General features: G+C 42.2%; 1 protein-coding gene across 1 annotated transcript in view; it reads left to right on the plus strand.

Annotated features, from left to right (window-relative positions):
- myo10 (myosin X) overlaps positions 1–27,504 on the plus strand; it is a 338,767-nt gene that overhangs the window by 177,050 nt on the left and 134,213 nt on the right. Inside the window, exons 15-19 of the mRNA XM_060824560.1 lie at positions 11,517–11,609; positions 17,662–17,730; positions 19,003–19,085; positions 22,389–22,497; positions 26,033–26,113. Coding sequence (XP_060680543.1) covers positions 11,517–11,609; positions 17,662–17,730; positions 19,003–19,085; positions 22,389–22,497; positions 26,033–26,113 — 435 coding nt within the window. The remainder of the gene's footprint in view (positions 1–11,516; positions 11,610–17,661; positions 17,731–19,002; positions 19,086–22,388; positions 22,498–26,032; positions 26,114–27,504) is intronic.

A 27,504-nucleotide genomic window follows, 5' to 3' on the forward strand; every position in this document is an offset into this window, starting at 1 on the left:
CTGTAAGAATAATATGGTGGTGATGGTAAGGAATTTTAACTTAACATACATAAACTGGGGCTGCCATAGTGTCAAGGGCTTGAATGGAGAGGAATCCATTAAGTATGTACATCAAATGTTCTTTTTCAGTATGTGGATGTACCTACTTGAGAAGGAGCAAAACTTTGACCTTCCCTTGAGAAATAGAGCGAGCATGTGACTGGGGTGTCAGTGGGGCAAGTGTTTGTAATTCTACTCATTGTAAAATGGTGATGGAAAAGATGGGCAGGATCTAAAAGTTTTAAATTGGAAGAAGGCCAATTGGGACTCTCTTAGGCAAGAACTTTTGCTGGGAGCAGATGTGTGCAAGTGAAGAATCAGCTGGAAAGTAGGAAGCCCATAAAAATGAGATACCGAGGGTCCAGCAACAATATGCTATTGTTTGGGTGAAAGGCAAGGCTGGAGGACTAGAAAAATTGGGCTTTTGGTCAAGAATGAGCAGGAACCATATGTCTGGAATAGACAGCAAAAATAAAAAACCCTAGACAAGAATAAGGGCAATAATAGTATACTCAACAGGGAATTCAGGAGGGCAAAAAGGGGATATAAGATAGCTTTGTCAAACAGGATTAAGTAGAATCAAAAGGTTTCTACAAATTGTTCTTGGATTCTACAAGATCAAACAAGTAATTAGGGACCCTTAAAGGTTAGCAAAGTCACCTATGAGTGGAACTACTGGAGATGGGTGAGATACTAAATGAGTATTTTGCATCAGAGTGGAGAAGAATATAAAAGTTAAAGAACTTGGGGAAATGAATAGCGATATCTTAAGTGTCCATATCACTGACGAGGAAGTGGTGAACATCTTAAAATTCATCAAGATAGATTAATCCCTGGGACCAATTCTGGGGTACACCTGGAGTTTGTGGGAAGCTGAGGAAGTGATTGCTGGGCCTCTTGCTGAGATATTTGAATCATTGACAACCATGCTGGGGTATTGGAAGACTGGAGGTTGGCTAATGTGATGCCACTATTTAAGCAAGGTGGTAAGGAAAAGTCAGGGAAGTATAGACAGGTGAGCCTGACATCAGTGTCAAGGGGATTCTGAGAGACAAGATTTAAATATTCTTGGAAAGGCAAGGACTGATTAGGGATAGTCAACATGGCTTTATGTGTGGGAAATTGTATCTCACAAACTTGATAGTGTTTTGAAGAAGTAACGAAGAAGCTTGATGAGAATAGAGCAGTGGCTGTTGTCCATATGGAATTCAGTACAGTGTTAGACAATGTTCTGCATTCTTCTAAAAGAGCAATAAAAGATTTTAAAGAAAAGGAGCCTGGAGGTTCTGTGACTCTATGCGAGAAGCATTTGTAATATTTGGATGAATTAACTGTGCAAACCGTGATTAATGGATATGATGTAATTGGGATCACCTAGACATGGCTCCAGGGTGACCAAGGATGGGAACTCAATTCCAAGGGTACTCAATTTTAAGGAAAGGGGTCTGGGATAACATTGCTGGCAACCAGGTGATTCACACAATCGTAAAGGAGGGCACCAGCCTGGACTGTGGAAGCTGTGTGGTTGGAGCTGCAGAAAACCAAAGGGAAAAAGACTTTAATGGGAGTTGTGTACAGACCACAAATAGTAATTAAAAGGTTGAAGATTGTATCAAACAGGAAATTAGAGATGCATGCAATCAGGGTACAGTACTTACTATGGGTAGAGTACTTCAATCTACATATTGATTGGACTAGCCAAGTTGGTAGCATTGCAATGGAAGAGGATTTTCTCAACCATATGAGGAATGGTTTACTCAACCGATATGCTGAGGAACCAATGAGAGAGCAAGCCATCCTAGATTGGGTGTTGCCTAATGAGAGGGAATTAATTAACAACATTGTAGTGTGAGATCCTTTAGGAAAGGGTGACCATAATATGGTAGAATTCTTCCATTAAAATGGAGAATGACCCAGTTAAATTTGAGACCAGGGTTCTGAACTGAAAGCTAGCTTTGGTATGAGGCATATATTGGCGAGGACAAACTGGCCAAGGATACTTCAGGGTTGGTGTTGGATAGGCAAAGGCAGGCATCTGAAGAACACATGGATGAACTGCAACAACTGTCCATCCTTATCTGGCGTTAGAGTAAACCAGGGAAGGTGTCTTAACCATAGCTAACCAGGGACATCAGGCATAGTGTTAAAGCCAAAGCGAAGGTATATATTTCCCAGAAAAGTCTGCAACCCTGAGGACGTGGATAAATTTAAAGTTGAGCAGATGAGGTCAAAGTTTTAAATTCAGAAGGGGAAGTTAGAACATGAAAGTAAATTTTGGGAAGACATAGAAGCTTTTGCAGTCAGTTTTTATGGATAGGTGAAGTGAAAAATAATGGTGAAGACAAATGTCCCATGCAATCAGTTGAATTCATGACAACAAGGAGATGGTAGATCAGTTGAGCAGATACTTTGGATCTGCCCTCGCTAAAGAGGAAATAAATAACATCAGGAAATATTGGGGGACAGGGAGTCAAGCAGGAAGGAGGAACTGAAGGAAATCTTTATTTGTTAGGAAATGGTGTTGGGGGAATTGATACGTCCCCAGGACGTGATGCTCTGAATCCCAGAGTACTTCAGGGAATGGCCCTACAAATGACAGATGCGTTGGTGATCATTTTCCAGCATTCTGTCGACTCTGGAAGATTTCCAATGGACTGGAGGATAGCTAATGTCACTCCATTCTTCTCTTTTCTCAAAAGAAAGAGGAAGAGAGAAAATGGGTAATTATGGGCTAGTTATCCTGACATAGGTGGTGGGAAAAATGCTGGAATCAGTTATTAAGGATGTAAGAAATTGAGCATGAGGAATGCAGTGACAGGATCGGTCCTAGTCCGAACCGATTCACTAAAGGAATCCTGCTTAACAAATCTGGTAGAACTTTTTGAAGAAATGAAAGCAGAGTGCACAAGAGTGAATCAGTGGATGTTTTGTATCTGGACTTTCAAAAGGCTTCTGACAAGTTTCCACACAAGATTACGAAAGAAAATTTCATTCCATGATGTCAGCGATCATGTATTGACAGGCATGAGAGAACTGGTTCGCAGATAGGAAGCATTGAGTTGCAATAAATGGGTCCTTTTCAGAGTGGCAGACAGTGATGTGTGGGGTGAAGCAGGGTTCAGTGCTGGGACCTCAGCTGTTCACAATATACATTAATGATTTGGATGAAGGAGTTGAATGCAATATCTCCCAATGTGCAGCTGACATGAAGCTGGGTGGCAGTGTGTGCTGTGAAGAGGATGCAGGGTGACTTGGACAGGCTGGCTGAGTGGGCAAAAACTTGGCAAATATGAGGTTATTTACTTTTGTGGCAAAAAGAGGAAGGCAGATTGTTATCTAAATGATGGCAGTTTCGGAAAAGATGAGTACACGAGATCTGGATGTCACGGTGGAACAGTCACTGAAGGTTGACGTGAAGGTGCAGCAGGTAGTGAGGAAAGCTAATGGCATGCTGGCCTTCATAGCAAGAGAGTTTGAATGTAGGAGTAGAGATGCCTTGCTGCAGTTATACAGGGTGTTGGTGAGGCTGCGCCTTGAGAATTTTGTGCAGTTTCCGTCTCCCATTCTGAGGAAGGATATTTTTGCTATTGAGGAAGTCCAGTGAAGCTTCACCAGACTGATTGCCAGGATAGTGGGACTGACTTATGAAGAATGACTGGATATACTGGGCTTGTACCCGTTGGAATTTAGAAGAATGAGGGAGGATCTTATAGAAACATACAAAATCCTGATGGGACTAGACAGGCTAGATGTGTGAAGAATGTTCACACTGTTGGGGAAGTCCAGAGCTAGGGAGGTCACTCTCTAAGAATGAGGATAAGCCATTCAGGACTGAGATGAGGAAGAATTTCTTCACCCAGAGAAAAGAGTCTGTTTCTGTGCTGTACATTTCTTTGACACTGACCATGAGCCATGTTATGTGCAACTCACTGTGCCAAGTATCCTGTACAGGAGCCATGTGATGTTGGTTGTGCAAGTTTGGGATGAAACTGTTAATCTACTAAAACTATTCAATAATATTTAAAAGCATTTGGGACCAGAGTTAAGTGTTTATTTGGCACCTGATTAATTTCAGGCGCATCTGTCCTGAGAGGATTTCTGCTGGGAGTGCTGAATTATTAAATTTATTCCTTCAGCTCACTCTCCAAATGTTCTAGAAGATATTCATTCTCTTACTTTGCAGTCGATGTCCAATCTAACAAGTCATGGCCCTGTGATGCAGCCTTTATTGCAACTGTGGAAAATTCGAGTAGTCAAAAAAAAATTCAAAGGGTTTTGATTGAACCACATTTAAAAAAAAGTTACTTCACTTTTTCCCAGTTGGATTGTAAAATTCTCTCAAATCTGTTGCTTGTGATATTTTTATTTGTTTGAAATTATGTGCATCAGGGAAGTTAGCAAATGGAATTCTGGCATCAATGTGAGAAAATAAAGCAGATCTCCTGTTTCTGCTAGTCAATTAAACAGGGTACAAATTCAACATCATACAGGCAAAGTGTATTATTAGGGTAACTAAAACTACCTGGGTGATTTAGCTTAAAGACAGCATCCCATTCACTCCTTTGCAGACTAGGATGCCTGTCTGAGTGAGTCTGTAAGTGGCTGTGCAATTACTGCAGGCTGTTACACTTGGGGTAGAAGATGGTCCCGGGAAGCAATGCATGAGGCATCGGTGTGGCAGGTTAGTGTAGCACTGTGCTCCTTTCGCTGTTTTTGCCAGGCCTCTTTTTTTTTTCTTCTTGATGGCAAGTCTTGAGGTGTTCAGTTCCTTCCTGGATGCTCCTCCACTGTGGACGGTTTTGGACCAGTGATTCCCATCTGTGGGAATGCTACAATTTCCCATTGAATCCTTGATGGTATTGCTGAACTGCTTCCTCTGTTGACCTGGGGCTCGCTTGCCATTTCCAAGCTGGGAGTTGATGTGGACAACGTGCCCAGCCCACCATATACTATCAAGGGTGGTCGGTACCTCCATGTTGCGAATTATGCTATTGGTGCACCTTACTTTGCTGTGGAATCCCAGGATCATGCGCAGGCAGTATTGGAGGGACTGCTCCAGTGCCTTGAGGTGTCTGCTGAAGATAGTCCATCTCTCAGAGACATATAGGAGGGCAGGAACCATTATAATTATGTAATCAGATATGATGTCCATGGACATCCTTTTCCTCAGGTAGCCGAAGGCTGCATCAGCACACTGGAGGCAGCACTGGAATCTCTTCATTAATAGATGCTTTAACCAACAAGACACCCCTGAGGTAGTCAAAGCAGTCAACATTCTCTAATGTCTCTCTGTGGACCTTGATGATTGGGGGTTCACTCCACAGTACCAGGCTTGGTTGGTGGCGAACCTTCATCTTGCAGATGTCCAATATGAGACCCATGCTGTCACATGCCTCCGTAAAGGTGGAGTCGATGGTTTGGAGTATATGCTTTGCTCTGCAAGCACCATCTGTGTACTGCAGCTTGATGACACCGTTTGGGGTCACTTTGATTTTGGCTTGAAGGCAGCAGAAGTTAAATAATTTTCCACAGGCTCTGTAAACTAGTTCCACTCCACGGGGCAGCTTGTCAGCAGTGAGGTGAAGTATAGCAGTGAGTTAGATCAAGAACAGTGTCGGGGCGATGACCCAGCCTTGTTTGACACCAACCTGAACGGGGAATGTGTTGGTGATGGAGCCATTTGTCATTATCATGACTTCCATGCAATCGTGAAGCAGGCAAAGGATGGTGACAAACGTCATGGTGCAACCAGTGCAGAGAAGGACACTCCGTCCCATTTCCCAACTGCTGTTGACAGCCTTTGTAAGGTCAAAGGCCATTTACAAGGCTAGGTTCTTTTCTCTATATTTCTCCTGCAGCTGTCGCACTGTGAAAATCATGTCTGTTGTGCCCCTCTGTGCCCAAAAACCACACTATGATTCCGGGAGGACTTCCTCAGCCACGTGGAGGAGATTAGATTAGATTCCCTACAGTGTGATAACAAGTCCTTTGGCCCAACCAGTCCACACCGACCCTCCGAAGAGTAACCCATCCAGACCCATTTCTCTCTGACTAATGCACCGAACACTATGGGCAATTGAGCATGGCCAATTCACCTGACTTGCTCATCTTTGGACTGTGGGAGGAAACCAGAGCACCCAGAGGAAACTCCCACAGACATGGGAGAATGTACAAACTCCACTCAGAGAGTGACCCGAGGCTGGAACCGAACCTGGTACCCTGGTGTTGTGACATAGCTGTGCCGCCCAAGATGGTTGAGGAGGACATTAGGAATGGCTTTTCCAGCAGCCTACAGCAGGAAGAGTACCTGTAGTTGCCACAGTCAATTTTTTTCCCCTTTCTTGAAAATGCTTACGACTGTGGCATCTCTGAGCTCTCCAGGAATGCTGTCCTCCTTCCAGATATGGCAGACAAGGGGTATGTAGCTGCAGCAGAACTCTTGGCCTCCACACTTCAGTGCCTCAGCGGAGATACCATCTGCTCCAGCAATGTTAAGCTGGTGGCTGGCCTTCTCTGTGTTGTGCAGGGCTGGGGTATGTAGCATGCTGTGGGATGCGTTCAAAGGCACTGTGATTGACAACAGAGCTGTGATTGAGGAGATCTCTGTAGTGCTCCCCCCGACACTGTTAGATGGCTTCTTTATCTTTAGTGAGAGTCACTCCAGCCTTGAGTAGCAGAGAGATAGGGCCTTCAGTATTTGGTTTGTTTGTGGTCTTGACAGCACAGAACAAACCATGCATATCATGATTAAAAGCCTGCCATTTCTCCTCTGAGTGCAGTTGTTGTTTTACACTGAGAAATGCCAGGTCTTGGGTCTTCTGATCATTCTCATCATTCTCATCAAACCAGTGCTTCCTGGTTGAATCGTTTATGCAGACATTGATGATGGAGGTGTTAAGGCACGATCAGAGGCTGTTGGGATCCCATGACTTGGTGTCACCAAGCATCACTCACTTTGTGCAGGAGAGGTGGTCATATGAGGCTATTTTTCCAGGTATTCGAGTCCCTCAATATTGATATTTTTGCAGTACTGCTTCTATATTGATCCTATCTTGGTTAAGGCAATGGTCATCAGCAGTTGTCAGCTCCTGTCATGGCGCAGATGATTCAACATCTTTCCGATCCCTCGATCTGACGATGACATAGTTTGAATGCCAGTGTTTGAATGTGGGTGCTACCATATTGTCTTCCCTTTGGGGTGCAGTGTGTTGGTGATGAGGCTGTGTTCACAGCGTTTGGTCAAGTGAAGGGTGGCACTTGAGTTTTGCTTTCCTACTCCCTGATCACATTACCCCAAAGGTTTGCACTTCTGCCCACACTGGCATTGAAGTCGCCGAGGACAAGTAGTTTGTCCACTGCTGGTACCCATACGAGAGTATCGTCAAGGCTGGAGTAGGATTTCTGCTTGTTCTCAGCTGCTGCATCAAACATTGGTGCATATGCACTGAATACTGTGACATACTGCTTCCAAAGAAAGGTGAGTCGAAGTATTGTGAGGTGTTCACTTACTCTACAGGGAGAATCTTTGAGTTGGTCCACTAGTTATTTTTTAATGACAAAGCCAACTCAAAGGATGCAACGCTGTTCTTGGCCCTTGTCTTTCCAGAAAAGGGTTTAGCCACCACTTTTTTCTGTCAGCTGCCTGCCAAGTTTCCCTTAGGGCAGCAATATCACTATCATGGCGCCTGAGTTCCCAAACAATGATGGTGGCGTGGTGTTTGGCAAGACTGTCCACAATGTTCAGGTCCCAAATGTCATCCTGAGGGTGTGGAAAGTGCACGTGCGAGAGTTCTTTTAAACCATTGCACACTGGCTACTACATGGGCTTAGCAGCGCAAGGTCCTGGGTGGGGGGGGGAACCGTTGTTGGGTGGGGGATTGTGATTGGTTGGGGATGTGTTCCAAGGTAGCTGCTATTTGGCCTGAGATTGCCTGTGGTGGAGTGCAGACAAATATCTTGGTACTGAGCAGTGCCACCTGCTGGGTTAGTACAAGGTCTGAAGTGAGGAGACTGTTGGAAGAAGGGATGATGACAAGAAGGAGTGTACAGTTTTTGCCGTTGTGATGGTTATTCTCAGTCTGTGACTGTGAAATCACTGGGATGGAGAATTGTAAAATCATTGGGCTGGTGTTGGGGGGGTGGGGGAGGGGAAGTTCATAAAAAAATAAACTGGATTGGAGGGTATTAAAAAAAATCACTGAACTGATGGCTAAGTTGTTTATGATACAGAGGCTTTGGAGAGGGTGCAAAGAAGATTTACCAGGATGCTGCCTGGACTGGAAGGCTTGCCTTATGAAGAAAGTTGAATAAGTTCAGACTTTTCTCTCTTGAGAGAAGGAGGAATAAATAGAGGCAATAGCCAGAGACTTTTACTTTTCCCCAGGGCAGGATTGACTGGTACGAGGAGTCATAGTTTGAAGACATTAGGAGGAAGGTATAAAGGAGACGTCAGAGGTAGGTTCTTTATGCAGAGAGTTGTGAATGCATGGAATGCATTACCAGCGGTGGTGGTGGAAGCCAGACTCATTGGGGACATTTAAGTGACTGCTGGACATGCACATGGATAGGAGTGAGTTGAGGGGTGCGTTGGATAAGTTACTATATTTTACATTAGGATTAACCTTGGCACAACATCATGGGCCAAAGGGCCTGTTCTGTGCTGTACTTTTCTATGTTCTATAACATTACTGGGCTGGTAGGAGTTTATACAGGAACTGAGCTGGAAGGGTGTTAGAAGATTACTGGTCTGACGCATTTATGAAGGCACTGAAACTGGGTGGGGGTCTTTTATAAAACACTTGCCTCTCAGATGCTGTAATTTAAAGAAAACTCACAGCACTTTGGGGGGTGTTATAAAGATTACTGGGAGATTTATAAACAGCGAAAGCTCGGGGCTGGGCAAGTTACAACCGTATTGGGCTGTGGGGTATTATGGAATTACTGGAGGTGTTATAAAAACACCAGGCTGGGGGAGTTATTATAAAATCAACACTAGGCTTTGGGGTGGGTGCATAGTTATAAAAATTATTGTGCTGGAGGGCTAGTATAAAATAACTGGTGAGGTTGACCAAATGGAGCTTGATCCCCTCCGAGAACTAAAACCAAAACCACAAAAAAGGAGCACCTTGCCCCATAATCTGTAAAAAGGAGTGTGAACAATGATGTAACCTGCCTTTCAGCAACTTCTGGTGGTTAATTGACATAAAACCCTAACGCTTACTTTAAAATCAACAAGTAACAGTTTATTTATCCAATTCGGACAGTGAACAAATTAACTAAACAATTAACAAGCCAAATAAAACTTCTCTAACTACTAACTATTCCCAAATAAAGCAAGATCCTAATGGTATGCTGTTCCATTAAATAGAAGTCCCACCCATTTTAAAACAATGTTGAGTTTAGTCTCTTGAAACTACAGTCCTGTTAAGTGTCTTCTGGAATGTTTTGTACCTTCTCCATCGATCCTTTAGTCAGGAATATTGCCTAGCTGTACTGTTGGGACAATTATTATTTAAATGGTGCTTTCCCTAAGTCATAGAGGAGGCTGAGAGAGTCAGCGATTTTTCTCTTGAGAGCTGAGAGCCGTTAGCTCTGACGTATGGCAACCAGCTCTGGAGGTTTTATCCAACTGTCCCCTTTTTATACCCTGGATGACATAGTCAAAACCATCAATCTAACAATGTTTTTTGGTGTCTAAGTCTCTGGTTCAAATTGATTGGCTAATTTCCAAAGCCTGTTGCCTTGATAAAAGAACTGTTGCGTGGCCTGTTAACAGTAATGCTTTTTGATTTAATTAGTGTGCTCTCTGTGTAGTTGCAAACTTTCAAGCTGCTGCTCACAGACATCCTTTTTGTAAATCTAAGCATAGAGAAAGCACATGATCTTAGAAGGATAACGCAGTACTTTCCCACCTAACATTTTACCAACTCCAAATCCTAACTTCCTGCCTCACGGTCGACCCAACTTCACTATACTGGGATTATATCAACACTGGGCTAGGGATTGTTATTAAAATTACTGAATTGTGGGATTTGTTATAAAATTATTAGGGGTTTACAAAACACTGGGTTGGTGGTTTGTTATATAATTACATTTATATTTATGTAAACTTTGGGCTACCATTAGCATGCTTTAGATAATGCACTTGGAAAAGAAAATGTGTTCAGATGACTTCGATGAAAACCAAAAAAAATGAGAATGGTTTCTGCACCGTTCATGACACAGACCATAGCTCCTGAAAGGAAATTATCAGCATGCAGTCCATCGTTTTCTATTAATTCAACTTAATATTGGAGGAATCCTGGGTTGTCTTGATTGGCATGCACTCCTCCCTCCTGAGCCTTCTCACCAAGAGCACTGACAACTCTGACCTTTCCACTTCTTGAGCAGATGAAATACAGTGAGTTAATCAGTGGAACTGTAGGTAAGATCTCAAATTGTAGAACGTGTAGAAAAATTCGGGGATAAAAAACTGGATCCCACAGGCTAAGGGTATTTAATGGCGCTGTTTGAGGGGATTGAGAGATGGGAGTATTATCCAATCTTACCTCTTGAGAGAGCTATGATTTCTGTACCCCTACTGTCCAGCAGCCTCGGGCTGCTCTCACTCCTTCACCGCTCACCAAATTTCACCCACCCCTAATCTGTCCATCTAACTGCTGCCAGGCAGGTAGCCTGGGAGAAAATTTAACGGGCGTTGTGAAGTTATTTTTAACAGAATTCCCAGGAAATCTGTACTTTTTGGTTTCCCATTGAGAGTTGTGCCTATGCTTTGTTCATAGTCACAAGCAAATATCAAAGCCGCACATTCTGCTTTTATCTTGATATGTCACATTGATTTTATGTTGCTATTAAATTGAGATATAGAAAACAGTAAAGCATTTGGACCATTAGCTTTCTCTCTGCAATATAGGTTGATGAACTCGCAAAATATGGGTACAACATGGTCACCAGTGACACAAGTTTGTATTTACAAGGTGACAGGTTTGCCTTGGCAGTTTTCATCATCTTTGATGAATGACTAAAATGTGATGAAAAATACAGTTTTGTCAATGTAAAGCATCTCTTAATACACTCAAGATGATTATGAGCTTCAATGGATTCACTAGCTATAACCATATTTTAAATTGTTACTCATCTTTCTAAGGACGTCAAATTTTAGGAATTTTATTCTATAAATAAATGAGCCAATCCTATTATATTTGCCCTAACTGTACCTGAGCACGTGCAGCACTTAACTAATTACAGTTTGGGATATCAAGTGCTAAACATAGAAGCAACTTTCCAGGAGTAGATTTATAAATTTAAACTTGCTTTTGGTTTTCTGATTTGATTGAGAAGGAAAGATAGTTCTGCATTTACAGAAATTGTTCAATGTTTTTTGTATGTAATCCAGAAGATACTTTTCATTATATAAAATTATTTCTGTGTAAATTAAAAATTATTTCCAAATCCTAATATTAAACTTTTGTTTGTAGAAAATGGGCATTCTGGCTCTTATCAATGAAGAGAGTCATTTTCCAAAGGGCACAGATGATACTTTACTGGCAAAACTGCACAGTCACCATTCGGTAGGTGATATACAGTCAAATAAGTCTCAGTTAATGTTCTAGCGTTTAGTTCGCTCATGTCTGTGGTTTATTATAATCCATCAATGAGACTGTGAAGAGTCAAAAATCTAACAGATACCTTGCTAAGTCTTAGCTCGATGTGGGGTATACCTGATGATTGGATGTGAAACATTGACAAAATGTAATGATCAAGGATAGGGAAATTGAGTGGCTTCTGCTGACCTTCCTTGAAAGTGCAACCCCAGCATTAGAGGAATATGCCTCAAGTAGACCCACACTGTCTGATCTTCAAAGATGGCATGTTGTTCAATTACTGATCTTCCTGCCAGCTGCTTAGACCAATCAGTCCTGTTTCATTCTGTTCAAGCCCCATTGAAGTCAGTTTAGTAAAAATTGATTTTTCTTGCGCTGGATTCTCCAGTACCAATCTGATACATTGATCACAGTCTCCTAAATGATCCTCCCCATTTGGCCGAGCTCATTTCCAAGGGCCATCCCTCCTTGTTAGACTGGGCGCATACTGTTGTAGAAAACTCTGCTTAATACAATCCAGGAAAACTTGACGCTCTATGTCCCTTTTAGTGACCAGTATTCCAGTTTGTAACTGGATAATTGAAGTGCTTTACTGGTTTATAATGTTGGCAATTCTCTGTAATTCAGTTCACTTTAAATATGTTCCCTCTCCTCTATCTTTTTGTGATTAGGATCAGTTTTTCTATATCTACCCAATCCAGACCTCTCATGAATTTGAAAATTCTGTGTTGTTTCCACTTAGCTGCTGCCTTTCCGGGAGCTACAGACCCAACCTCTAATCAAACATCCTAACTGAAATTTTTTATCACTGGAGGCATTTTTGTAAACTGTCCACTCTTTCTGATGCTTTCTTAAACCTTTCTAGGGTGTGGCATCTAGAACTGTACACAGTATTGCAGCTGAGGTCTAACAAGCATGTTGTATAAGTTCATCTTTCTGTCCTGACAACTTCAGTGACCTATGCATCAATATATCTCATCCTCTCTTCTGCATCTCCTTAAGTACTGTTCGTCTTACTTAGTGTCTTTTTTAACCAAAATGCATGATCTTCGCATTGAGCATGATCTGCCACCTATCTGTCTCCTCAGCAAGTTATCTGTGACCTTTTAAAGTTCGACACTGTCCTTTCAATTAACAGTACTTCTAATTTTCTTAATTGTTCACAAAATTTGGAATTGTCCCTGTACGTCAGGAACAGCAAGTATTGCAGGATTGACCCCTAGAAAAGCTTTGTCCAGCCCAAAAAATATCCATTGAACATTCCTCTTTGTTGCCTGTTACTCAGGCAGTTTTGTATCTATAGCGCTACTGTCCTTTTGTGTTCCATTAGCTATAGTTTTCCTCTTGAGGGCATTGTATGACACTGTATGAAATCTCTTGAAAGTCCAGGTACACCACATTACCTTCATTGACTCTTTCAAAAAGTCCTGCTACTTAGTAGAATACCATCCTACTTTAGAAATCCATGTTTGCTCTTCCTAAACAACCCAGCTTTTCAACTAATTCTACCTCACATAATTGTTTCTAAAAGGTTCCTTGTCACTGAAATTAGATTGGTGAGTATGTAATTGTTGAACTTAGCGTTACAACCTTGTTTGAGAATGGGTGTGATGTCTGCAATTTAACAAATCCTCTGGTATCTCTCCTGAATCTCGGAAAAATTGTTTATTGCCAGTACTGCTCCTATTTACTCTCACTCCCTCCTCCAACATCCTTGGATGAATCTCATCCAATCCCATTATCTTGTCAACTTTAACCATGGATAGCCTTTCCAAAGTTTCTTCCTTATCAATTCCAAACCCTTCAGAGTTTCCTCTTCTGTCACCGTGGCCTGGCCTTAATAAATACAGATGTGGAATATTCATTTAACACCTCACCCATGCTTTTTGCCTGCATTCCCTTTTCGTCCCTAATTGGCCCTGCAACTCCTTTTGAAATCCATTTACATTTGATATGTCTATGGAAGACTTTAGAACTCCCCTTTATGTTGGCCGTCAGTCTTTTCTCAAGCAATCCCACTTTTGCCTCCTCTCTGAAACTTGTGCATTTCTTTTGGTTCTGGCGGTATGTTCTGCAAAAAGCCTGTCATAAGCACAATTTTCATTTCATACCTTGATTTCTACCTTCCTGTTATCCAAGGAGCTCTGAATTTGTGTAATCTTCCTTTCCCTTTTAAGCAATATATACCAAAACAACTGTTTGAAGTTAGGTCATTATTTTTATGATAAGCCATTTGTTTCAGTCTGTCTGGCCCCGTGGGGCAGCACGGTGGCTCAATGGTTAGCACTACTGCCTCACAGCCTTGGATGACTGTCTGTGTGGAATTTACACATTCTCCCTGTGTCTGCGTGGCCTTCCTCTGGATGCTCCAGTTTCTTCCCATAGTCCAAAGATGTGCAAATTAGGGGAATTGGCCATGCTAAATTGCCTATGGTGCTAGGTGCACGGGTCAGGGGTAAAATTTAGGGAAATGAGTCAGATGGTTGGTGTAGACCTGTTGTGCTGAAAGGCCAGTTTCCACACTGTAGGGAATCTAATCAAAATCAGTTCTATTTGACTCCATTGACGTGGGCTCATCCCCTATCCCCATTTAATTATTCTTATTCCGGATTGCCCATTGATCTTTTCCAATATCATCCTGAACCTAATGAAACGATGATCACTGTCAAATAAATGATCTCTCACTGACACTTGATCTAATTCACCCACCTCATTTCCACAAACCAGGTCCAACAGTGCATGCTTTCTAATTGGATTAGACATATACTACTGTAAGTAATTCTCCTGTACACAAACTAGGAACGTTTGCTCTCTCTGCGTGTAATGCTTTCGCTGTCCCAGCCTATATTTGGGTGACGTCCCCAATTATAACACTCTGTTAAAGTTGATGTTTGTCACCTGCCTCCTTCCCATTATTTGGTGGTGATAGATTACAATGTAATTGCACCCTTCTAGCCAGGTTGAATCTGATCTTGAACCCTCCAGGCCATTGTCTGTCTTCAGCACGACAATGCTGTCCTTAACTATTGCTGCCACCCCACCACTTTTCCTATTATTTTTGAACACCTTGTCCCCATAGTAACCCTGTCACAGAATTCAATGCTCTACCTTTGACGATTGACTTTGTATTTGTGAACCTTGGTATTCCTCTCTCACCTTGGTTCCCAAATTCCTACCAAGTTGGTTTATAGTCCTCCCAAATGCATGAGCAAAACAAGGAACTCAGACCTCATTCTGCTCAATGCAAACCATATATCTCTTGTACAGCTACCATCTTTCGCAGTAGTGGGCGGCACGGTGGCACAGTGGTTAGCACTGCTGCCTCACAGCGCCTGAGACCCGGGTTCATTTCCCGACTCAGGCGACTGATTGTGTGGAGTTTGCATGTTCTCCCCGTGTCTGCGTGGGTTTCCTCCAGGTGCTCCGGTTTCCTCCCACAGTCCAAAGATGTGCGGGTCAGGTGAATTGGCCATGCTAAATTGCCCGTTGTGTTAGGTAAGGGGTAAATGTAGGGGTATGGGTGGGTTGCGCTTCGGCGGGTCGGTGTGGACTTGTTGGGCCGAAGGGTCTGTTTCCACACTGTAAGTAATCTAATCTATTCTAGAAAATTAAAACAAACCTGCGCTATCTTTGCAGTGTCTCATTCATCTCCCTTCTCCCTCTATTTCTGTATGTACTTGCATGTGGCACTGAGAGTATTCTGGAGATGATTATTGTAGATATTTTTCACATCCGCATATATTTGCGCACGCACTGTGCCTAGCTCCCTAACTTCTGATTTCAGGAAAACATTTTCCTTCCTACACAAATCGTTGGTACCTATGTTGATCACAACTTGTGGCGGTTTACCCTCTCCCGGGACAAATGACCTGCAGCTACTCTGTGCTATCCTTAATCCTGGTACCATCCAACCTGGAGTCACACCTACAACTATGGAAGCATCTGTCTGTTGGCCTAACTAATGAATCATCTGTCAGGTCTGCTGCTGCTGCTGCTTCCCATCTTCTACATATGAGCCATTCGTGGTGCCACAGACTTGGTCTGACTGCACTGTTTTGAAGAACCAGTTTTTCCAAATGATGAACTGAGAGTGACAGCCTTTGGTATCAAAGCTGCATTTGGTGAGTGTGGCATCAATAAGCCGGAACAAAACTGGAATCAGTAGGTATCAGGGACAACTGTCTACTGGTTGCTGTCATGCCTGGCACATGGGAAGATGGTTGTGGTTTTTGGAAGTCAGTCATCTCAGCTGCGGGAATTCTTCAGGGAAGTGTCCAAAGCCCAAACATCCTCAGCTGCTTCATGAATAACATTCCCTTCGTCATAAAGAGTGGATGTTCACTGATGATTGTACAGGTTTCAGCACCATTCATGACTTCACAGATACTGAAGCAGTCCATGTTCAAATGTAATAAGATCTGGACAATATCCAAGCTTGATCTGGCCAGTGGCAACAACATTTGTTCCACATAACTATCATAGAAAACCCTATAGTGTGGAAGCACGTCACTTGGCCCATCGAGTCCACACTGACCCTCCGAAGAGCATCCCACCACCCCTCCTCTATCCCTGTAACTTTGCATTCACCATGGCTAATCCATCTCACTTACACATCTATGGACACTGTGGACAATTTAGCACAGCCAATTCGCCTAACTTGCTCATCATTGGACTATGGGAGGGAACCAGAGCACTAGGCAGAAACCCATGTACAAGCTCCACACACAGTCACCCGAGGCTGGGATCATACCCAGGTCCCTGGTACAGTGAGATATCAGTGCTAACCACTGAGCGACTGTGCCACCTCTAGAATATCGCCAATAATAGGCCATGTAACCACTACTCCTCAACATTCAATAGTGTTACCAACAATAAATCCTCTACTGTTAGCATCCTGAGGGTTACTATCAACCAGAAAAATTACCTGGACTCACCACATAAACACAGTGGCTACAGGGGCAGGTCAGAACTAGGAATCCTGTTGTGAGTAACTCCCCAAAGCCTGTCCATCATCTGTAAGGCACAAGACAGGAATGTGATGGTATACTCCTCACTTGCCTGGATGGATGCTGCCCCCACAACACTCCAGAAGCCTGACATCATTCAGGACAAAGCAGTGTGCTTGATTGGCACCACATCCGCAAACATCCACTTGCTCTGCAACAGACACTTTAGCAGCAGTATGTATTATCTACAAGAAATTCACCAAAGATCCTCAAACAGCTTCTTTAAAACTTGCAGTCACTTCCATCTTGAAGGACAAGGGCAGCAGATACAAGAGCTACCATCATCTTCAAGTAGTCCGCCAAGCCATTCACCATCCTGACTTGGAAATGTGTCACTGTTCCTTCACTGTCACTGGGTCAAAATCCTAGAATTCCCTCTCCGATGGTATTTTGAGTCAAACCACAACAACTGCCCTGCAGCGGTTCAAAAAGGCAGTTCATCACCACTTTCTCAAGAGCACTTAGAGATGGGCAATAAACGTTGGCCAACCTATGATACCCACATCCTACAAATGAATAAATTTAAATAATTTGTGCACAGTGTCCCAGGGATTCGTGCAGTTTCTCGTGGACTCCCTGGTCCTAGAATCCCTACAGTATGGAACAGGCCCTTCGGCTGAACCCTCCGAACAGTCACCCAACCAGACCCATTTGCCATTTCTACATACTCTACATTTGCCCCTAACTAATGCACCTAACCTACACATCCCTATACATGATGGGGAATTTAGCATGGACGATTCACCTAACCTGCAAGTCTTTGGGTTGTGGGAGGAAACCAGAGTACCCGGAGGAAACCCAGACATTGGGAGAATCTGCAACCAGACAGTCTCCTGAGACTAGAATCGAACATGGGTCCCTGGTGCTGTGAGGCAGCAGTGTTAACCACAGTCACCGTACTGCCCTGTGGTGATGGTTCATTGACTTGTTCTGCCTCTCGGATCTTAAACTGCAGTGTATTCTTCTCTCTGACTTTTCCATTAGTAACTTAATTATGTTGCTTTTTTTCCTAGAAAAATCCCTTTTATGTGAAACCCAGAGTCCTTGACCATTATTTTGGAGTGAAACACTATGCTGGTGAGGTATATATACACGCTTTGTCTCATCTAATTTCATTTTCAGTTATTTCAACAGTGTTTTAATGTGATTACTAATAATTGACTGAGAGAATACAGAATATTACAGCGCAATACAGGCTCTTTGGCCCTCAATGTTGCACCGACCTGTGGAACCAATCTGAAATCTGTCTATCCTAAACTACTCCATTTTCATCCATATGTTTATCCAATGATCATTTAAATGCCCTTAAAGTTGGTGAGTCTAGTACTGTTGCAGGCAGTGCGTTCCACACCCCGACTACTCTGATTAAAGAAACTATCCATGACCTCTGTCTATCACCCCTCAATTTATAGCTATGTCCCCTCGTGCTAGCTATCACCACCTGAGGAAAAAGGCTCTCACTGTCCACCCAATAGAAGCCTCTGATTATCTTGCATGTCTCAATTAAGACAACTCTTAACCACCTTCTCTCTAATGAAAACAGCCTCACGTCCCAGAGCCTTTCCTCATTAGACCTTTTGACACCTGTTTGGTCAGCTTCTCAAAGAGCTTAATGAAGTTTGTGAGGCACAAACAATCCTTCACAAAATTGTGTCGATTATCCCTAATCAACTTATTGCTGTCCAGATGATTATAAGTCCTATCCCTTTAACCTTTTCTAATACTTTACCCACGACCGACGTAAGGCTCACGGGTCTATCATTACCCGGGTTGTCTCTACTCCCCTCCTTGAACAAGGGGACAACAGTTGAAACTATTCCTGTAGACAATGATGACATAAAGCTTAAAGTCAAAGGCTCCTCTTGGGCTTCTCAGAGAATTCTAGGATAAATCCCATCCGGCCCAGCAGACTTATCTATTTTCACACTTTCCAGATTTGCTGACATGTTCTCCTTGTAAATCTTAATCCCGTCTAGTCTAGTAGCTGTCTCTCAGTATTCACCTTGACGACATTGTCTTTTTCCCATGTGAATACGGAGGAGAAATATTCATTTACTGCTTCCCCTATCTATTTCGACTCCATGTACAACTTCCCACTACTGTCCTTGGTTGGCCCTGGTCTTACTCTAGTCAGTCTTTTATTCCTGATATACCTATGGAAAGCTCTAGGGTTTTCCTTGATCGTATCTGTCAATGACTTCTCATGTCCCCTCCTGAGTCCTCTTAGCTCTCTCTTTGTAGGTCTTTCCTGGCTAACTTGTAACTAGAAGCTTCACAATTCTCTTAATAGCTTTGTTGTATTAATTTTTACTTTATTTTGCAGTTATAAACAGACTGTCCTTTTCTATCCTAAGGTTTTATATCACGTAAAGGGAATTCTGGAGAAGAACAGAGATACATTCAGATGTGATGTGCTGAACCTCTTATGTGAAAGCAGGTACCAACTTTGAATCAAGTATATTTTCAAATTTAATTTGTCTATCGGGGTAGGAGGAGGGAGGAGAATATGCTGAACTACAACCAAGTGATTTTGGTGCAACAATGGTGGAGCGGAATGGGGTGCATGGAGAGAGCACAATGGAAAAATAAACTGAACTTCATCTCGTGCATTTTTTCCTTATGTTGCATTCGTAGAAATTGCCGTAATTGTAGCCACATTCGAAAACAGTTTTAATTTCTGACTGAACTAAACCACAGTGAGAGAGTTTGCTCATGGACAGTTTCATTTGCATTCTGTATGAGTTAGATATATTGCAGTACAGGTCGCTATTTGGTCTGTCAAGACTGCTGATTTTCTGCAAGAATAATCCATGATTGGCCTGAACTACTACTACTACAGTTGTTTTCACTTCTGGTACTATGCAATTTGTTTTTGAAAGCCACAACTGAATCATAGTTTGTCAGGAAATGCATTCCAAATCATAACCACTCATGACATACCACACATGTAACTTGCAGTTCGTTGCCAGTTTGAGATTTTGGTGGGCTGGACAGGTGGATGTTGTGAGAGAACCAGGCCTGTTATTTCACTCTGAGTCAGAAGGAGACAAGATTGATGGAGACACAAATTGTGAGGAGCTCTTCATCACTGCAATGGGCCCATAAACATGCACACGGTTGATGGAGGCGCTCAGACATTGGCACAAGATTGGTATCCAGTGTGCACAGATTAGTGGACGACTGCTCTGTACACATCCAGACAGTGCAGAGAGTGAAAACCCTCCTGTCAATATGGAGGTATAGGAGAAGTTGGCAGCACGGTGGCTAAGTGGTTAGCACGGCTGCTTCACAGCGTCAGAGTCAGGCAACTGTGTGTGGAGTTTGCACATTCTCTCCCTATCTGCGTGGATGTCCTTTGGGTGCTCCTGGTTTCCTCCCACAGTGCAGAGTTGTACAGGTTTGGTGGATTGCCCATGCTAAATTGTCCATAGCGTCCAGAGATGTGTAGGTGAATTAGCTAGGGGAAATGCAGGGTTACAAGGATAGAGTTGGAGGGTGGGTATGGGTGGGACACTTATCAAAGGGGTAGTGTGATTTCAATGAGCCAAATGGCATGCTTCCACACTGTAGGGATTCTATGTTCCTTGACATTATAGGAATTCTAGGCCAAGTGTGGTGCTGGAAAAGCACGTCAGACAGCATCCGAGGAGCAGGAGAATTGACATTTCAGGCATAAGCCCTTCATCAGAAATATGGTAGGGGGAAGGGACCAAGAGATAATTGGAAGGTGGGGTTGGGGGGGAAGGTAGATAGGAAGGTGATAGGTGGAGGCAGGTGTATGGGGTGGGAGAAAAATGTCCACGTGGGGCAAGTCAAGGGGGTGGCGCCGAGTTGGAGGTTTGGATCTGAGTACAAGGAAGGCAACAGTTGATGATGTAAATACGACTCTGATTTTGGGTCTGTTGGCAGAGAGGATCACTGTCTTCATGAGGAGATGCAGAGCCCAGACCACAATGTAGAACCTCTTCAGATGGGCAAAGGAGGAAATTCCCAACATAGGATCTAACTCTGAAGACAGAGCTTCCTGAACATATCGAGGAACCAGTACCACGAAAGATTGTGGCAATCCAGATAGATGGTCACTGAGATTTGTGTTGTCATACGTGAAGGACTTTGTCCCTTACAGCTTTGCTCCCTGTACCCTGTCAGTAGCCATCAAAGTCACTCGCTATGGCCTTGAACTACTATAACCCCGGTCAGTTCCAATACTTTCCTGGCATCTTGGGAGTTGCTGCACACTATTACAACTCACAGAACGCTGAGTACCTATTCCACAGAGTTAAGAGGTGTATTCAATTATCTCATAGGCACAAAAGATAAACATATTTTGTCACAATTACTGGATTCCTCTAGGTGCAGAGCATCGTCAATGCATTGAGTGAGCTGCTAGTTGAATTTGTCATGAGAGATGAATTGTAGTCCTTCAGCATTCACATGGTTTGCAGCCATTGCAAGAAATTCCTGCATGTGTACTCTTACTTTATTGATAGTTGCCCCTTCATTCTCTGACAGTTAACATGCCCTGTAATAACTTCTTCTGCTTCATAGACTTCTGAGTCCACACAGGGCAGCTGCTACCACATGCATGTCAACAAGCATTGAACTCACGGTGCTGCGTGGGCTTAGATAGAACATTGCTGGCAATTCAAGGTTTTGCAACTCATCATTCTCCCTTCAAATTCCATGGATAAGTGCTTGTCCAATGCTATTCCTTAGAAGGGATGGCTTCTGATCTCTCTCCAACCTCAAACCAGAGTCCTGAAAGCTGATCATTAGGACTACTGACAAACGCATTTAGACATGTGCCTGGATTTGCACGCACATTGTAGTAGTCAGCTGCATTGTCCAAAACATGGCCCTCCTTGAGGCTCTAGTCTCCTCTTCCCAGTTATGGAATGTGGGTGTCACTGTATTCTTGAATTGCTGCAGTGCCTTTAATGTAGGCAGACTCTCAATGCCCTGAGAGAAGGAGGGAGTCCCAGGATTTTGACCAAGTCAGAGGAATAGTTGAACCAGGACAAGGACAATGAAGAACAGAGAGGTACCTTGGCTGCACAGAGGCCGAGCATAGGTTTTGGTAAGATGCCTGAAACACCAGATAATTTAATCCAGGCATATTTTCCATGCATCTACAGGTGAGATGTGGTATCCCCTTTGTCCCATCCTAGTGCAAATTATATTTTTAGTTTAATTTATGATAAAATTATTTTTTTTGACAAATTACTTTTACTGAAAACGGTGCAAATAAATTAACTTGCTGAGCCTAATACTCTCAAAACCACTAGATATATTAAATGCACGATAAAAATAATATTTCATTTCCATTTTGCACAATTCCACTGCACCAAATTCTCAACTTGGGTTTTGCAGTGTATTTGCAACCATTCTGTGCTACCACTCAGGTTTTTATTTATCAATATGCCATTTCTTTTTTTGATTAGAGTGTGACTGGATTTTGTCTCCTGTGACATCTTAACTTTTATAATGCAACATAAGTTTCCATTCGTTTAAAAATTCTGTCGATAAAGCTTTTTATATCATTTTTATCTTTGGATCAAAACTTTCTCCATCAGAATTCCATGTGACATGAACAAATAGTGGAAGCAAAAATTTTATAAAGCTGTTCCGGTGAGCAGATTTTGCTTTCCATTCAGAATAGGGTAATTGTAAGCAGTGGTCATCCTATCCAATCAGATTAAAATATATGTATTCCTAGACATTGACATTGACATTATTTTAGGTTGGATTTCATCTATGACTTATTTGAGCATGCATCCAGCAAGATCAATGAAGACACATTTAAATCTGGAACTAAACATCAGAAGCCAACTGTAAGCTCTCAGTTCAAGGTCAGCATTATCTATGTTTGAATGGCTAGTGTTTTATGATTTGTTTTTGATAGCAGATAGAGTTACTCGTTTATTCTTATGAATCATTGGCAATTATTAGTGCGAGCCTGTCATTATTGTGATCATGTAACGGAAATCTGGTTACCCAAGGTGGTGGAATTTAAGTTCACTTAATCATTTAGAATTACAAAGGTGCAACAGTGAATATGACCATGAACCTTTCACAATCACAAAAACCCATCTGCTCCATTAGAGAATGAAATTTGCAAACCTTACACAGTCTGGCATGACTCCAGACTACATTTGGTCCTTAAATGTTCTTCGAAATGACCGAGAAAGTCATTCAGTTCAAATGCAGCTGTGGGTGGGCAATAAATGCTGGTTTTTGACAGCAATAACCATATCCCAAGAAAGTACAATGAAAACAAAATTCATTTAATGCTTTAGAGTAAAGGCAGACATAGATCAGCAGAGGTTTCTACAGAATCTGTTTTCTGTTTATTGTAGCTGGAATACTATATCATTCATGTTCCTTATGCTATTTCTATTCCACTGGATCTGAAACAGTTTCAAGGGAACATATGAATGCGCCTGTGAATGTGTCTGCCTGGTTAGAATGATAGATAATATTATTTGTTCAGGTTGATGTTCTGGTTAAGTAGGGTTAGTCAAATTTTTTTTTATTCAGTGTGGTACCCTTGTGTACTTAGTTTTAATTTTAGTGGCTTAGGAAAATATACTCTTCCGTCCTCTCTCAAAACAGAATGAGGTAACTCAAGACAAGACAATATTTGATTACATTTGAAAGATCAACTATTTCCACAGTTAGCAAGACCTTTCCCTCATATGGCCTCACCCATATTTACATGAGAGGGAATCTAACCTGAGCAAGTTGTCGCCACAATAAAATGGAGCTCAAAACTGATCGGGAAACCTGTAGTGGTGATCTTTACAAAAATAATATTTCAGGTTGAGGTTAGTAATTGCTGAAAGGTGAAATAGAGAACAAAACCAGGGTTCCTTGGAAAAGAAGGTTAAGATCATGAAAAACCAAAATACAGAGTACATGACACCTGAAACAGCTAACAGTCAGCTTTAAACCAAGACAGAGAATGGAGAATTTCAAAAGGGAGATGAATAGGGTGAAAACTCGGTCCATCCCAATGAGAAATAAGTACGGGGTGTCCAAAGCTAGACTACTCTGGCTGACTAAGGATATTGATGAGAAAATGAGGTAGAAAAAGGAGAAGTCATAAATAATGGGAGAATAATAGCAATAACAATCAGGAAGAATATCTCAAATGCAGAGGAGAGGTTCAGGCTGGGAGAGGAAGCTTGAGGAAAGGATGGCGGACTGCGCTGAAACAAATAATAAAACATTCTTCAAATATATTAATCATAAATTTGTCAAAGATAGAGTGGGGTTCTTAAGGAACAAGCAGGGTGAGCTGTTGTTTGAAGTGAAGCATATCGCAGAGGTACAAAATGATTATTTTGCTTCTGTATTTGCCAAATTTAGGAGAGGGTAACAATGGCCTGGTTAAAAACATGGCTGTTGAGTAATTGAATATTACAAGTGGGATGCACCTTAGATTGCTGAGACAGTGAAAGGGATCAAGTTGTAGGATCCGACAGAAATTTTCCGGACCTGTCTGAACACCAGATTAGTCCCAAGAGACTGTAGGATTCAAATGTGGCGTGTTGTTTAAGAAAAACACAAAGGATTACTCAAGAAACTACAGACCTGTGGCTTCACATCTATAGTGGGAAAACTGGTGAAGACCATTCTACAGGATAAGATACTTGGAGGTGGATTCTATCAGTGATTTCCAAAGAGAGCTGGATATATATTTGGAAATGAGAATGTTAGAGGGTACAGAGATGGGGCTGGAGAGTGAGACCAGCTGGGTAGCTCTTACGGTGACCTATACAGACACAATAGATCAAATTGCCTCTTTCTCGACTGTAAAATTCTATGCTTCTACAGTGGAAGGGAGGAATTAGTGACGAATATGGTGTAAATGCTGTGGCATTGTAGGGATTTGGGGCAATGGTGGAGAGGTACAGTTTAGGTGTCTGTCAATGTACTTGTGCAACATGAAACAACAGTTCACACCGCGTCTATAGTTATGTCTGAGCAGGGTGGAGGCTGGAATATTTGGCCATATCTAATTGCACAGAAAACTGGAGGGAAGTAATAATGGGGAATGCAGCGAGGCTGAGACTTGCCTCCTTAATACAACACACAGGTTTGAAGGGATTTGAACAGAGTTCCTTATTAGAAACAGCTGTGAAGAATACTCCTTGGGCCAGGGGAAGTAAAGAGTCAGCCATGTTGCTGTGCTTTGGGAGAAATGTATTGGTCAGACCAGGTAAGGACAGTGGGTTTTTGTTCAACAATTGACAATGGTTTCATGGTCATCTTAATTCCAGATTTGTTTATTGAATTAAAATTCCACCATGGTGAGATTTGAACCTCGGACCCCAAAACACTACCTGGGTCTCCTCACCTTCACAAAATCTGATATTGTTTTGTACACGTAGCGACAAGTGGTTCTGTTGATGGGCACCAGATGCAGTCAGGTTTGTGGGCTCTGAATTGGTTCCCTAGCTATTTATTCACTCACTGAGACTATATTACAATATTGTTCTGACTGACCCTATATTAAAACTTTGATAGACATTCTTCACCTCCTTGCCCACCATTGGCTTATCAGAGAACAGGCAGAGTTTTGCCCTTCAATAAGACAAACCCAGATTTCATAAAACTTAATGAGTGCTTGAAATTCTGGACTTCAGTTTTGCAGTTGTGTGAGACGTGATATTTTCATTTCCATGGCTGCTTCACATCGCCAAATCCACCACCTTGGTGACCTGAGAAATCTTTACAGCTCCAGCTGGCCCCCTATGACAGAGTGAGAAAATATTTGTCGTTTATCTTAATGAGACCTGTAGTTCCAAGACACTTAGCAAGTAGGCATCTGGATTTGACTGCAAAGTGTATTATTTTTATTAATTACTACAATATAGAGTGAAAAATGGCGGTGCTTCAGTCCCTTTACGAAAGAAGATGTTATTAATGAGAGAGAGAAAGTGAAGACCTGGCATGTTAATGACATTTCTGGATTAGTCATCCAGAGACTGCTGCTCACTGCCTCAGCAAGCCCTCTCCCTTGCTAGTTAACACACTGCCAAACATTAAGTCGGCTTGGGTCAGTTTTATCAGTGGGGATGGTCTTAAGGTTGTTCAATAGGCCAGTCGTTCAAATTGACCAAACCACCTATTTAGCAGTCTCAGCTAGCTACATATTTTGTCATGTTTCTGCCTCAGCATTAAAATCAACTTCGCTGTGCAGCAGTTTATTATTTTGCAGGAAACAAATTTTAGTACAAATTCAGAAAGGTATCTTAAAGTATTCTTTTTTAAGGAAATACAAAGGAGAGCTTGAGGTGTGTTTAAAGATGGACTTTGAAATTTGCAGGATAAAATGATTACGTTGAAGGTGATAATTAGCTTTTGTTCCAACTTTTTCAGAATTCCCTTCATTCGTTAATGGCAACATTAAGTACATCAAATCCATTCTTCGTCCGATGCATCAAACCAAATGATCAGAAGGTAGACTTTAAACTGAATTTCATCCCAATTAAGATTTGAGATACTGACATTCACACAGGTATTGTAACTGCTAATGGCTTGCGCGAAATGCTTAAAGCAATATACATTCATCAGAAATAACAATACTCACTCACTACTCTATCCGTTGTATGGCCATTTATGAAATGAGCCAGGATCAGCTAAGCTAATGTCCCTTGACATCGAGGCAGCATTAGACCAGGTGAGTCATCATGGAACTTTAGCAACATTCAAGTCAATGGGAATCCTGAGGGATAGTTCTCCCCTGAATGGACTCAAACAAAGCAAAGCAAAGATTATTGTGGTTGTTGCATATCAATTCTCTGATCTTCAGGCCATCACTGTAGAGTTCCTTTGGGTATCCACTCATCATTGTGCTGTTTCTCTGACCATTCATAAGTCCTTAGCTAACAAAGCAATCTGTGTCCAAAAACAGGATAACTTAGGGTAAGGTGACTCTGCTGTTTTTAAATTCCCTTTGGTTGGCAGCAACAAAGATTTTATTCCTTTATCGTACTTGGCAAGTCTCACTTCAGTTAGTTCACCAGCATCACAAAAATGAAGAGCAAGTTACAAGACTTTCTAGAGTGACAGGAAGAGCGAAAACTAAAGAAACAACTTCAAAAACACACACAAACACAGCTTTAAAGACAACGATGCTGAGTAAAAGGCAAGTAAAAAAATCAAGTTTAAAAGTTCTTAGAGCCTTGAGGCGCTAAGTTTTAACCTGAGACAACAGTTGTTTAATTGATGTCTTTTGGCCTCAGATATTTGTATTGCTGATAGTCACACATGAGGTGCAGGAAGACTGGAGGTTGGCAAATGTGGTGCCACTGTACAAGAAGGGTGGTAAGGACTAGCCAAGGAACTATGGACCAGTGAGCCTGATGTCAGTGGTGGGCAAGTTGTTGGAGGGAATCCTGAGGGACAGGATGTACCTGTATTTGGAAGGCAAAGACTAATTAGGGATAGTCAACATGACTTTGTGCGTGGGAAATCATGTCTCACAAAATTGATTGAGTTTTTTGAAGAAATAACAAAGAGGATTGATTAGGGCAGAGCAGTAGATGAGATCTATATGGACTTCAGTAAGGCATTCGACAAGGTTCCCCATGGGAGACTGATTACCAAGGTTAGATCTCATGGAATACAGGGAGAACTAGCCATTTGAATACAGAACTGGCTCAAAGGTAGAAGACAAGAGGGTAGTGGTGGAGGGTTGTTTTTCAGACTGGAGGCCTGTGACCAGTGGAGTGCCACAAGGATCGGTGCTGGGTCCTCTACTTTTTGTCATTTACATAAATGATTTGGATGCAAGCATAAGAGGTAGTAAGTTTGCAGATGACACCAAAATTGGAGGTGTAGTGGACAGC

The sequence above is a fragment of the Hemiscyllium ocellatum genome, chromosome 5, assembly GCF_020745735.1.
Source record: "Hemiscyllium ocellatum isolate sHemOce1 chromosome 5, sHemOce1.pat.X.cur, whole genome shotgun sequence".
Lineage (NCBI taxonomy): Eukaryota > Metazoa > Chordata > Chondrichthyes > Orectolobiformes > Hemiscylliidae > Hemiscyllium > Hemiscyllium ocellatum.